The following is a 12,527-nucleotide window of genomic DNA, read 5'->3' as shown; positions in this document are numbered from 1 at the left end:
AATTGAAAATTGCTGAGGAGAATGAGGGCATGAGAAGTGTCGCGGATGTGGGTTGGGAGGGATTGACCTGAAGGGTTTAGAATGGAGACAATGTATGAGGACATGTTCAGTGGGGCTGGAGCAGGCAGGGACATAGGCCAACCGTCTATCTCGCTTTTCAGGAATTGTCCCTTTCAGTTGTACTTCACACTGAACCAGGCTCCGCGTTCCGGGTTCATTTATAGTCAGACCTCTCTAATGTGTTTCTGATCCCACCCTGACGTGGAAATTGCCGCGATTCCTGCCCAGAGAACACTTGGAGCAACGTTGTTCATTCCCGAGTCTGCAGCGCGCCTAGTGGACATTCCCGGTACTGCCGGGTTCAGCGGCTCCCGAACGTGAAAGGAAAGTGAATGGACCTTGAACCGGGAAGTACCGGGAGTTAACATGGCTTCGAAAGGACAGGTCGAGAGTTTAACCGAGGAGGCAATTTGTCCCATCTGCCTGGATTTCTTCACCGATCCGGTGTCACTGGAGTGTGGACACAACTTTTGCCGCTCCTGCATCACACAGTGTTGGGAAAGTGGGGAGAGAAACTCCTGCCCGGAATGTAGAGAGGAGTTTGCAGACCGCACCCTCAAGGTCAATCGGGTGTTAGCAAGACTGGCTGAAAAAGCTCGAAAACTGCACCTGAAGCCGAAAGGGAAGGAAAGTAAACTTCACTGCGAGGAACACGAGGAAGAACTGAAGCTGTTTTGTGAGACGGACAAGACACTGATCTGCCTGATCTGTAGAGATGCGCGGGAACACAAGTCTCACAACTTCATGCCGGTTAACGAAGCCGTTAACATTTACCAGGTAAAAATAACCCGCTTTCGATCGTCTGTTTATGTTGTGTCTTTTTTTGTCTAATCCATTCCTCCTTTAATTCCCAGGATCGAGTTAAATCTTCCTTGGACTCTCTCACAAAAAGACAAGCAGACTTCCAGGAAATGGAGCAGGAACAGAAAGAGAAGATTTCTGGAGTTCGGGTGAGGCTCCTGAGCAGAATTTCCAACATCGTTGTGCAGTCTTGTTCCCTTTAATGAAGAATAGCAGAGTATCGCAGCTCCAGTAACCTGGGATGATCTTCTTCTCTTCGGCGGTTGGCACCCAGCTTAATGGTGCATTACCGCCACCTTCTGCTCCGGAGTGCGGATCAGACGATAGACTTAACATATGAAATGCCTTCTCCCGTACACATACACATACACACACACATACACATACCCTAAACTACACTTTATCCTTCTTTCTTTGGCCATCCTAGTACCATAATCCTGCTTATTCATCATAATCCTATAAAAAAAACCTGTATCCCTTAAGAAAGCTAAAAGTACCCAGACCTGTACCCTCTCACCCATGCCCAGTAACCCTTTTAATGTGAATTCCTGCACCCCCAATTCCCTTAGATTAATTGTCATCATCTCTCTCTGTATCCTAAACTTCCTGCAACTCAGAATTACATGTTCTACTGGCTCCTCTTCCTGACATTCCTCACACAAACCTGTCTGGTGTGTCCCTATCATTTACAATGTTTTGTTTAGTGCACAGTGCCCCAACCTGAAACTAGTCCACACAGTTTCCTCTCTTCTGTATCCACTCTCTACCCTAGTACCTGTAACACTCTTTTGTATTTGATATAAATGCCTCCCTTTCCCCTCTCTGTCCCATCTTTCTTGCCACATTTGGATGATTTTTTCCAGATTACACACTTAGCCTCTGCTTTGCTGATACTAATGTGCATTTCTATATTTTCTTTCTTTAATGCTCTCTTTGCCAACTCATCCGCCCTCTCATTCCCCTTCACCCCTACATGAGCTGGAACCCGTAGAAATTTTACCTGACCTCCCTGATCTGTAACTCTTGTGACTGACTGAAGGACTTCATAACGTACATTTTGCCGGATGTTTGAGTGAGAAGATTTTAAACTTGCTGGAACCGAGGATGAATCTGAACATATCAGTTTGGGCTTTGGCTTTGGCTCAATCAGGGTTCGGCGAGAACAGGCAGAGGGGAGGTTGAACAGGGCACGACTGCGCAAGCACGTGAAGTACGGCCTCTGAGATCAGCGGGGGAATTTAAAAAGCGAGCAGAGGCTGAGTACGAGCTTCACTCCAGGTGAGGAAAGGCCGGGTAAGCTCCTTTAATTACTCTAATTAGTTTAGGAGTAGGTAATGGAGGCAGCAGTTAGGGCAGTTGAGTGCTTCGTTTGCAGTATGTGGGAAGTCAGGGCGAGCACAGCTGTCCCTGATGACTACACCTGTGAAAGGTGCATCCAGCTGCAGCTCCTGACCAACAGTGACCAACAGTGGCAGAAAAAAATCAGGAGTTACAGGGAGATAGTCAACCCTAAGAGTCAAGAGACAGGTAGCTGAGTGACTGTCAGGAGAGGGAAGGGGAATAGACAGGAAGAGCAGAGCACCCCTGTGACCGTTCCCATCAACAATAAGTATACCGTTTTGGATACTGTTGGTGGGGACGACCTACCAGGGACAAGTTGCAGTGGTTGCGTCTCTGACACCGAGACTGGACCCTCAGCTCAGAAGGGAGGGAGGGAAAAGAGGAGAGCAGTGGTGTTAGGGGATTCATTAGTTAGGGGGACAGATTGGAGGTTCTGTGGAAGAGATCGAGAATCCCGGATGGTCTGTTGCCTCCCTGGTGCCTTGGGTCGACTTCTCAATATTCTCAAGAGGGAGGTTGAACAGCCGGTTGTCGTCGGCCATGTAGGGACCAATGATGTGGGTAGGAAGAGTGAGGTGGTCCTGAAAGGTGAGTTTAGGGAGCTAGGTGCCAAGTTAAAGGACAGGAACTCCAGGAGAGCAATCTCAGGATTTCTATCAGTGCCACGTGCAGGTGGGTTTAGAAATAGTAAGATAGTGCAGATCAACACGTGGCTGAAGACATGGTGCAGGAGGGAGGGCTTCAGATTTATAGATAATTGGGCAGTTTTCCAGGGAAGGTGGGACAGTTAATATCTGAACTGGAGGGGGAACAAATATTCTTGCAGGTAGGTTTGCTAGAGAGGCTCCAGTGGATTTAAACTAGATACGGGGGGGGGGGGGGGGGGGAGGGGAACCAGAGTGTAGGAATAGATGTATGGGAGAAGGAAGAAAAAGAAGATAGTAAAGTTGTTTGCACTGTCAGAGATAACTAGAGAGGAAGAGGTGGAGAATTTCTTAAATGCATCTATTTTAATGCTCGGAGCATTCTAAGAAAGGTGGATGAGCTTAGAGCATGGATTGATACCTGGAAATATGATGTTGTAGCTATTAGTGAAACATGGTGTCAGGAGGGGAGTGACTGGCAACTAAATATTCCTGGATTTCGTTGCTTCAGGTGTGATAGAATAGGAGGGACAAGAGGGGAAGGTGATGTATTGCTTGTCAGTGAAAATATTACAGCGGTGGTCTGGCAGGATAGATTAGAGGGCTCGTCTAGGGAGACCATTTGGTGAAATTGAAGAATGGGAAAGGTGTAGTAACACTTATAGGGGTGTATTATAGACCACCTAATGGGGAGTGAGAATTGGAGGAGCAAATTTGTAAGGAGATAGCAGATATTTGTAGGTTGTGATTGTGGGAGATTTTAATTTTCCACACATAGACTGAGATGCCCTTACTGCAAAAGGGCTGGATGCTTTGGAGTTTGTAAAATGTGTGCAGGATAGTTTTTTGCAGCAGTACATAGAGGTACCAACTAGAGAAGGGGCAGTATTGGATCTCCTGTTAGGGAATGAGATAGGTGAGGTGATGGAGGTATGTGTTGGGGAGCACTTTGGGTCCAGTGATCACAATGACATTAGTTTCAATATAATTATGGAGAAGGATAGGACTGGACCCAGGGTTGAGATTTTTGATTGGAGAAAGGCTAACTTTGAGGAGATGCGAAAGGATTTAGAAGGAGTGGATTGGGACAATTTGTTTTATGGGAAGGATGTAATAGAGAAATGGAGGTCATCTGAAGGTGAAATTTTGAGGGTACAGAATCTTTATGTTCCTGTTTGGTTGAAAGGATAGGTTAGAAGTTTGAGAGAGCCATGGTTTTCAAGGGATATTGGAAACTTGGTTCGGAAAAAGAGAGAGATCTGCAATAAATATAGGTAGCATGGAGTAAATGAGGTGCTCGAGGAATATAAAGAATGTAAAAAGAATCTTAAGAAAGAAATTAGAAAAGCTAAAAGAAGATATGAGGTTGCTTTGGTGAAAGTAAATCTAAAGGGTTTCTACAGCTATATTAATAGCAAAAGGATAGTGAGGGATAAAATTGGTCCCTTAGAGAATCTGAGTGGACAGCTATGTGTGGAGCCAAAAGAGATGGGGGAGATTTTGAACAATTTCTTTTCTTCGGTATTCACAAAGGAGAAGGATATTGAATTGCATAAGGTAAGGGAAATAAGCAGGGAAGCTATGGAAACTATGACAATTAAAGAGAAGGAAGTGCTGACGCTTTTAAGGAATATAACAGTGGATAAATCTCTGGGTCCTGACAGGTTATTCACTAGGACCTTGAGGGAAGTTAGTGTAGAAATAGCAAGGGCTCTGACAGAAATATTTTGTCATTAGAAACGGGAATGGTGCCGGAGGATTGGTGTATTGCTCATGTTGCTCCATTGTTTAAAAAGGGTTCTCAGGGTAAACCTAGGCCTGTAAGTTTGACGTCAGTGGTGGGTAAGTTAATGGAAAGTATTCTTAGAGATGGTATATATAATTATCTGTATAGACAGGGTCTGATTAGGAACAGTCAACATGGATTTGTGCGTGGAAGGTCATGTTTGACAAATCTTATTAAATTTTTTGAAGAGGTTACGAGGAAAATTGACGGGGGTAAAGCAGTGGACGTTGCCTATATGGACTTCAGTAAGGCCTTTGGCAAGGTTCCACACGGAAGGTTAGTTAGGAAGGTTCAATCGTTAGGTACTAATATTGAAGTAGTAAAATGGATTCAACAGTGGCTGGATGGGAGATGCCAGAGAGTAGTGGTGGATAACTGTTTGTCAGGTTGGAGGCCGGTGACTAGCGGGGTGCCTCAGGGATCTGTACTGGGTCCAATGTTGTTTGTCATATACATTAATGATCTGGATGATGGGGTGGTAAATTGGATTAGTAAGTGTGCAGATGATATGGTGTTGTGGATAATGAAGTAGATTTTCAAAGGTTGCAGACAGATTTAGGCCAGTTAAAAGAGTGGGCTGAACAATGGCAGATGGAGTTTAATGCTGATAAGTGTGAGGTGCTACATTTTGGTAGGAATAATCAAAATAGGACATACATGGTGAATGGTAGGGCATTGAAGAATGCAGTAGAACAGAGTGATCTAGGAATAATGGTGCATAGTTCCCTGAAGGTGGAATCTCATGTGGATAGGGTGGGGAAGAAAGTTTTTGGTGTGCTGGCCTTCATAAATCAGGGCATTGAGTATAGGAGTTGGGATGTAATGTTAAAATTGTACAAGGCATTGGTGAGGCCAAATTTGGAGTATTGTGTACAGTTCTGGTCACCGAATTATAGGAAAGATATTAACTAAATAGAGTGAGTACAGAGAAGATTTACTAGAATGTTACCTGGATTTCAACACCTATGTTGCAGAGAAAGGTTGACCAAGTTAGGACTTTATTCTTTGGAATGTAGAAGGTTGAGGGGGGACTTGATAGAGGTATTTAAAATTATGAGGGGGCTAGATAGAGTTGATGTTGATAGGCTTTTTCCATTGAGAAAAGGGGAGATTCATACAAGAGGACGTGAGTTGAGAGTTAGGGGGCAACCCCAATCATAACTCCACTCCACCACGTCATCAATTAATCCTTGTAGCTTCCTAATTATATGCTCCATGTTCCTACCTCTTTTCCACAAGGCCCCATCATCCGCAAACAGTGACCTACCTATCTCCACTGGTACCTCTATGAAGACATAATGATGAAAAGTATCAGACTAATCACACTACCCTGAGGTGTGCCTATGTTATGCTAAAAAAGATCTAGGCTAAGGAGCGCTCTTGAAGTTGCTGCATCTTTACAACAGATTGTGGGAGGAGGTAAGATTACCAAGTGCGTGGAAAGAAGCAGTAGTCATTCCAATAAGGAAACCTGGCAAAGACCCGTCAAAACACACCAGCTACAGGCCAATAGCATTAACGTCAAATATATGCAAGATCATGGAAAATATGATAACAGAAAAGTTATCATATCAGCTTGAGAAGAGAGGAATGCTGGTAAGTTATCAGAGTGGTTTTAGGAAAGGAAGGAATTCCATAGACTCAGTGATAAGGTTAGAGACTGAAATAAGAAAGGCTCGGGCAAATAGAGTCAGTAGTTGCAGTGTATTTTGACATAGAAAAAGCCCATGACATGATGCACAAACTGCACAAGATGGGGGGTTGGTGGAAGAGTTTTTAATTGGATAAAAGATTTTTTGTTCGGTAAGAAAATTCAAGTTCAGATTCGGTCAGAATGATCAAATCAGTAACCTGGGATCGATCCTGACCTCCAGTGCTGTCTGCGTGGAGTTTGCATGTTCTCTCAGTAACCGGTACCTTCTTTTAGCCGACAATCAACTCAATGTGGGATTTACAGATACTGTAGTTGAAAACTGATTTAAACCAGACAGATGTTTTGACTGTTGTGACCCCACCAAGAGTCAAAGCAGAAAGCCCACATTCCAGCCAACAGAGTTCTTTGGGCCATTGAGGCACACAAGCCTCCAAACCCAACGGCAAGGTTGTGGTCCTCTTGGATGATAGTGGACTGGACAGACCCTTCCATATCATAAGGAAATACATCAGGGCCAAATAATAAACCAGCCTCTCCTTTCCTTCGACAGGAACAGTCACAAAGCGTTCAGTCCCAGATCACATCCCAGTTTGATGAACTGCGCCGGATTATCACTGAGAAAGAGCAGCGTGCCCTCCGAGATATCAGGGAAGAAGAGGAGAGGATTCTAAATCCAATGGAGAAAAATCTTCAAGTAATTCAAAAGAATTTAAATGCCATCTACAAGGAAATCTCAAAGTTACAGGAACAGATGGATCAACAAGACAATATCATATTCCTCATGGTGAGAGATTTCAGTTTGGTCCTGTAAAAGTACATAGTCACAAAATGATGTATTTTAACTCAGTGTGGGATTTACTGATACTGGAGTTGTAAACTGATTGAAACCAGATGGATGTTTTGACCATTCAGGGTTGTTGTCTCCAAACCGGCCTCTCACAACATCTGTACATCGCTGGACAGTCTGCATCCTTCTCGGGAATGTTTACTCTGATCGTCGCACTGAGCCAGTGATCACTTCTGTGATTCCCACGTATAATATCCCCTAAGACTCAGAGTAACATCCCATTGCAGTCACAGACTGTGAGTGTGTCTGGTGCAGTGGGTGTGAGGGTCTCTCTGTTGATCAGTGGGAACTGAGGTTGAATTCCAGAATGTGACCTACACATTGGATTTACCATCTATATCTGGTTTGTATCAGGTTCATTGTTTTGGAGAATTTTGCACTGTCTTTTGTTTTTCAGAAATATTCTTCATCAGATTATATCCCATTTTCATCAGAGACAGGACTTTCTGTCCATTCTCTCCTATCAGTTTCCCTGGTGCACAAGCCTCCTCCCACCTACTCACCACACCCAGTAACAGTGTCCCCAACTCCATGGTCCCTCATTACATTCAATCTCTGCTGTTCCACTTCAGCCATTCCTGTAGCAGTGAGTTCCACATTCTCTTCATGACATTTCTTGTGGGATCTATTAACGACCAACTGATGTTTTTATCTTTGACTAATTGTCTCCACACAAGCAGAAATATTTTTGATCAAATACATTCAGAATCTTAAAACCTGTCCAGTCTCTCCTGTGAGTTCCTTCTCTCAGTTATCGTATAATTCTCATAAATATTCCTTGTACTTTCTCCCATGGTTCAATGTCCCTCTTTCTCCGTTCATGTTAGTGGGAAAGTTAAGTGAGAATTTTCGGCAGTTTTTAATAACTTGTCTCAGATTCCTGCTGTTCGGATGCTGACGGTCAGTCTCAGTCAATTGAGATCTGTGTTTGATTTATTTCAGGAGGAAGCTCGTCGGAAGAGGAGGTAGGACATGGTCTTTACTGAAACTCTGTATGGATTTGTAAAATAGTTCAAGTATCACTGATGTTCAGTTTATAACCAGATGTATAATATTTACAGGATGAGTGATGATACCCAGACATTGTCAGTGACAGATGGTGCCCTATTGGTTGAAAAATTCGATCACCCCTATTTGCTCGACATAGCATCGGAAGAAGTGATTGGCGGCATTAAACACGGTAAAACATAAGATTCATTTGTGCTTGTTTATGAGACACTACTAAGTCATAATTAGATGCCAAATATGGCTTGTCAAAGTCCTTCTGAAAATCCAAGTACACAACATCAACTGATTCTCTTTTGTTTATCTGGCTTGTTATTTCTTCAAAGAATTCCAGCTGATTTGTCAGGCAGGATTTTCCCTTGAGGAAACCATGGCCTATTTTATCATGTGCCTCCAAGTTCCCTGATAACTCCTCCTTAATAATCAACTTCACCATCTTCCCAGCCACTGAGGTCAGACTAACTGGCCTAGAGTTTCCTTTATTTGCTCTCTCTTCTTGAACAGTGGAGTGACATTTTCAAATTTCCATTCTTCCAGAACCATTGAAGAATCTAGTGATCCTTGAAGGATCGTTACAAATGCCTCCACGATCTCTTCAGCCACCTCTTTCTGAACTCTGGCATGTACACTATCTAGTCCAGGTGACAGCTACCTAAAGATCTTCCCATTTCCCAAGAACCTGTTCTCTAGTAATGCTAACTTCACGTTGCCTGACACTTGGAACTTCCACCATACTGCTAGTGTCTTCCACAGTGAAGACCGATGCAAAATACGTCTTCAGTTCACCCACGCTTTCATTGTCCCCCATTACCACCTCTCCAGCATTGTTTTCCAGCAGTCCGATGTCCACTCTTGCCTCTCTCTAATCCAGAAATTAGGACCTCCTGGGTACCAATTCCTGGATTGCTGCCTGTGCCATGTGCCAGTGAGGGTAGAAACAGGGTGATCTGTCAGGTAAATGTGTGGCTGAGAAGCTGGTGCAGGGGGCAGGCTTCAGGTTCTTGGATCATTGGGATCTCTTCTGGGGGAGGTATGACCTGATCAGAAGTGATGGGCTGCACCTGAACCCGAGGGGGACCAATATTCTTGCGGGCAGGTTTGTTAGAGCTGTTGGGGAGGGTTTAAACTAATTTTGTAGGGGGGTGGGAACTGGAGTGAAGGGACTCGGGATAGGACGGATGGTAAAAATGGTAATGATAGCCTGCAGTCAGACTGTCAGGAAGGACAGGCAGGTGATGGAACTCAGTTGCAGCCAACAGGCTGAGTATCAAAACTTTAGGAATGCAGAATCAGAAAGGACAACAAATACGATACTCAAGCTGTTGTATCTAAATGCCTGTAGTATAAGAAATAAAGTGGATGATCTTGTTGCACGATTACCGATTGCCAGGTATGATGTTGTAGCCATCACTGAATTGCGGCTGAAGGATGGTTGTAGTTGGGATCTGAATGTCCAAGGTTATACATTATATCGGAGAGATAGGAAGGTAGGCAGAGGGGGTGATATGGCTCTACTGGTAAAGAATGGTATCAAATCAGTAGAACGATATGACATTGGATCGGAAGATATTGAATACTTGTGGGTTGAGTTCAGAAACAGCAAGGTTAAAAAGACCTTGATGGCAGTTATATACAGGCCTCCAACAGAGCTGGGTGGTGGACCACAGATTACAACAGGAGATAGAAAAGCTGTGTCAAAAGGGCAATGTTCTGGTAGTCATGGGAGATTTCAACATGCAGGTCAATTGGGAAAATCAGGCTGATAATGGATCTCAAGGGTGAATCTGTTGAATCCCTAAGAGATGGCATTTAAAGCAGTTTGTCATTGAGCCCACGAGGGGATCAGCTATACTGGATTGGCTGTTATGTAATGAACCAGAGGCGATTAGGGAGCTGAAGGTAAAAAACCCTGAGGAACCAGTGATCAGAGTATGATTGAGTTTAACTTGAAATTTGATAGGGAGCAAGTAAAGTAGCGGTCGATCTTTGGGACTTTCCCAGTAGATCCCAAAAAAAATTCAAAAATAAATACACAAATACTGTTGAGAGATTGTTTCCGGGTTGCGGGGTTTTGTTCCGTTCTTTCTGCCCAGTGCGCGTGTGTGTAGCTCCCCCGCATTACACAGTGTAATTCAACACGTACAAACACACTGGATGAACTCAGCAGGTCGGGCAGCATCCGTTGAAACGAGCAGTCAACCTGCTGACTGCTGAGTTCATCCAGCTTGTTTGTACATGTTGATTTGACCACAGCATCTGTAGTGTACTTTGTGTTTGCACAGTGTAATTCAGTGGTCCCCAGCCACTGGGCCGCGAGGAAACGATATGAGTCAGCTGCACCTTTCCTCACTCCCTGTCACGCCCACTGTTGAACTTGAACGCACGCGAGGTCATCAGATGCCTAAACGCAGTGATACCCTCGCGCCAGGAATCACTGGTTCGCCTCACGCGGCCGGTGAGAAGTGCCGTTGGTACTGGCCTGGAGCGCGGAGAGGTGGGCGCCATCTCTAAACCTGTTCACCACACCGAATGTTCGTGGGGAACCCGGTGCTAAAATACTCACAGACGATCTAATTCGGGCTCAGGGTTCAGTAAGTAGCAGAGCAGCTACCTCGCTGCGATCTGCTGATACAAACTTTTGTTGGCCGATAGATCCTACAGGGGGGGCAGGCACCCTGTCACACTCCCCGCTCTGTCGCTTTCTCCGGACTGGAACCGGCACGGGGACCTCCGGACCTGACCTTGTCCTCTCACCCCACCCATGACCAACCGCACCCGGCCAGGGTGTCTGGCGGCGGGCGGGCAGGCGGAGGCTGCAGTTTGGGCCTGGAGGCTGACTAATGAGGCAATGAAATCCTCAAAACTGCTTCGGTACCTTGATTCCAAGCACCGTGCACTTAAAGACAAACCCACTGAGTTTTTTGAGTGGAGAAAACGTGAGCAAGTGGGACAAAAGCTAAGTGCCGAGAGCTGCAAAAACTAAATTGTGGAATGGACTGGACATAAGGAACCTGCTTTGAGTATCGCTGTATTCCGGTCGTGCTTAATCCCCAACCCCCACCCCCCCCACCCCATCGGCTGGTTGGCAAGAATATTGTCAATATTAAACCGGTCCATGGTGCAAAAAAGGGTGTGTACCCCTGGTGTTTATACATTATTTCTACTTCTGGGTTGCGGGGTTTTACTTCCGGTCTTTTCTGCCCCAGTGTGCATGTGTGTAACTAATCAATCTGGGGGTCAATGTCACCTTTGACTATGACCGAGGTAGGGGAGCTTGGCCTTAAAAAGGTTGGTGACCACTAGAGTAAAGGCTGATGTAGCAGTATTTCAGTGGAGTAAGGGAAATTACAGTGGTATGAGACAGGAGTTGGCCAAAGTAGATTGGAAAGAGCTGCTGGCAGGGATGTCAGCAGAGCAGCAATGGTGTGTGTTTCTGGGGAAATGAGGAAGCTGCAGGACGTGAGTATGTTTTCATTTCTTCCAACAGTGAAGAAATACTCAAATTGTAAAATAGTACAACCATGACTGACAAGGGATGTCAAAGCTATTGTAAAAGCAAAAGAAAGGACATATAACAAAGCAAAAATTAGTGGGATGATAGTGGATCGGGAAGTTTTTAAAAACCTACAGAGAGCAACTAAAAAAATCATTGGAAAGGAAAAGATGAAATGTGAAAGCAAGCTAGCAAATAACATCAAAGTGGATAGTAAAAGTTTTTTCACGTATGTTAAAAATAAAAGAGAAATGAGAGTGGATATGGGACCGCCAGAAAATGAGGCAGGGAAAATAATAACAGGGGACAAGGAGATGGCGGATGAACTAAATGACTATTTTGCATCAGTCTTCACTGTGGAAGACACTAACAGTATGCCTGATGTTGTGTGTGAAGGAAGAGAAGTGGGTGCAGTTACTATTACAAGAGAGAAGGTGCTCAAAAAGCTGAAAGACCTAAAGGTACATAAGTCACCTGGACCACAGGAACTGCACCCTAGGGTTCTGAAAGATGTAGCATTAGAGATTATGGTGGCATTAGAAATGACCTTTCAAAAATTATTGGAGTCTGGCATGGTGTCGAAGGAGTGGAAAATTCTTTAAGAAAGGAGGAAGGCAGCGGAAAGGAAATTATAGACCAGTTAGCCTGACCTCAGTGGCTGAGGTGTTTGAGTCAGTTGTTATGGATGAGGTGATGGAGCACATGGTGACACAGGACAAGATGGTATAAAGTCAGCATGGTTTCCTTCAGGGAAAATCCTGCCAGACGAACCTGGTGGAATTCTTTGAGCAGATTACAAGTGGGATAGATAAAGGGGATGTAGTGGATGTTGTATATTTGGACTTTCTGAAGGCCTTTGATAAGGTGCCACACATGAGGCTGTTTCCCAAGTTAAG

General features: G+C 44.6%; 1 protein-coding gene across 1 annotated transcript in view; it reads left to right on the top strand.

Annotated features, from left to right (window-relative positions):
• The first annotated feature begins 403 nt into the window (after positions 1-403).
• Positions 404-12,527, top strand: part of LOC132394840 (uncharacterized) — a 69,541-nt gene continuing 57,417 nt past the window's right edge. The window contains exons 1-5 of the mRNA XM_059971245.1: positions 404-837; positions 915-1,010; positions 6,837-7,070; positions 8,076-8,098; positions 8,195-8,313. Of these exons, the coding sequence (XP_059827228.1) occupies positions 427-837; positions 915-1,010; positions 6,837-7,070; positions 8,076-8,098; positions 8,195-8,313 (883 nt within the window). The 5' untranslated portion in view covers positions 404-426. The remainder of the gene's footprint in view (positions 838-914; positions 1,011-6,836; positions 7,071-8,075; positions 8,099-8,194; positions 8,314-12,527) is intronic.

The sequence above is a fragment of the Hypanus sabinus genome, chromosome 5, assembly GCF_030144855.1.
Source record: "Hypanus sabinus isolate sHypSab1 chromosome 5, sHypSab1.hap1, whole genome shotgun sequence".
In the NCBI taxonomy this organism is placed as follows: Eukaryota; Metazoa; Chordata; class Chondrichthyes; order Myliobatiformes; family Dasyatidae; genus Hypanus; species Hypanus sabinus.
This window is presented reverse-complemented; position numbering and strand designations above follow the sequence as displayed.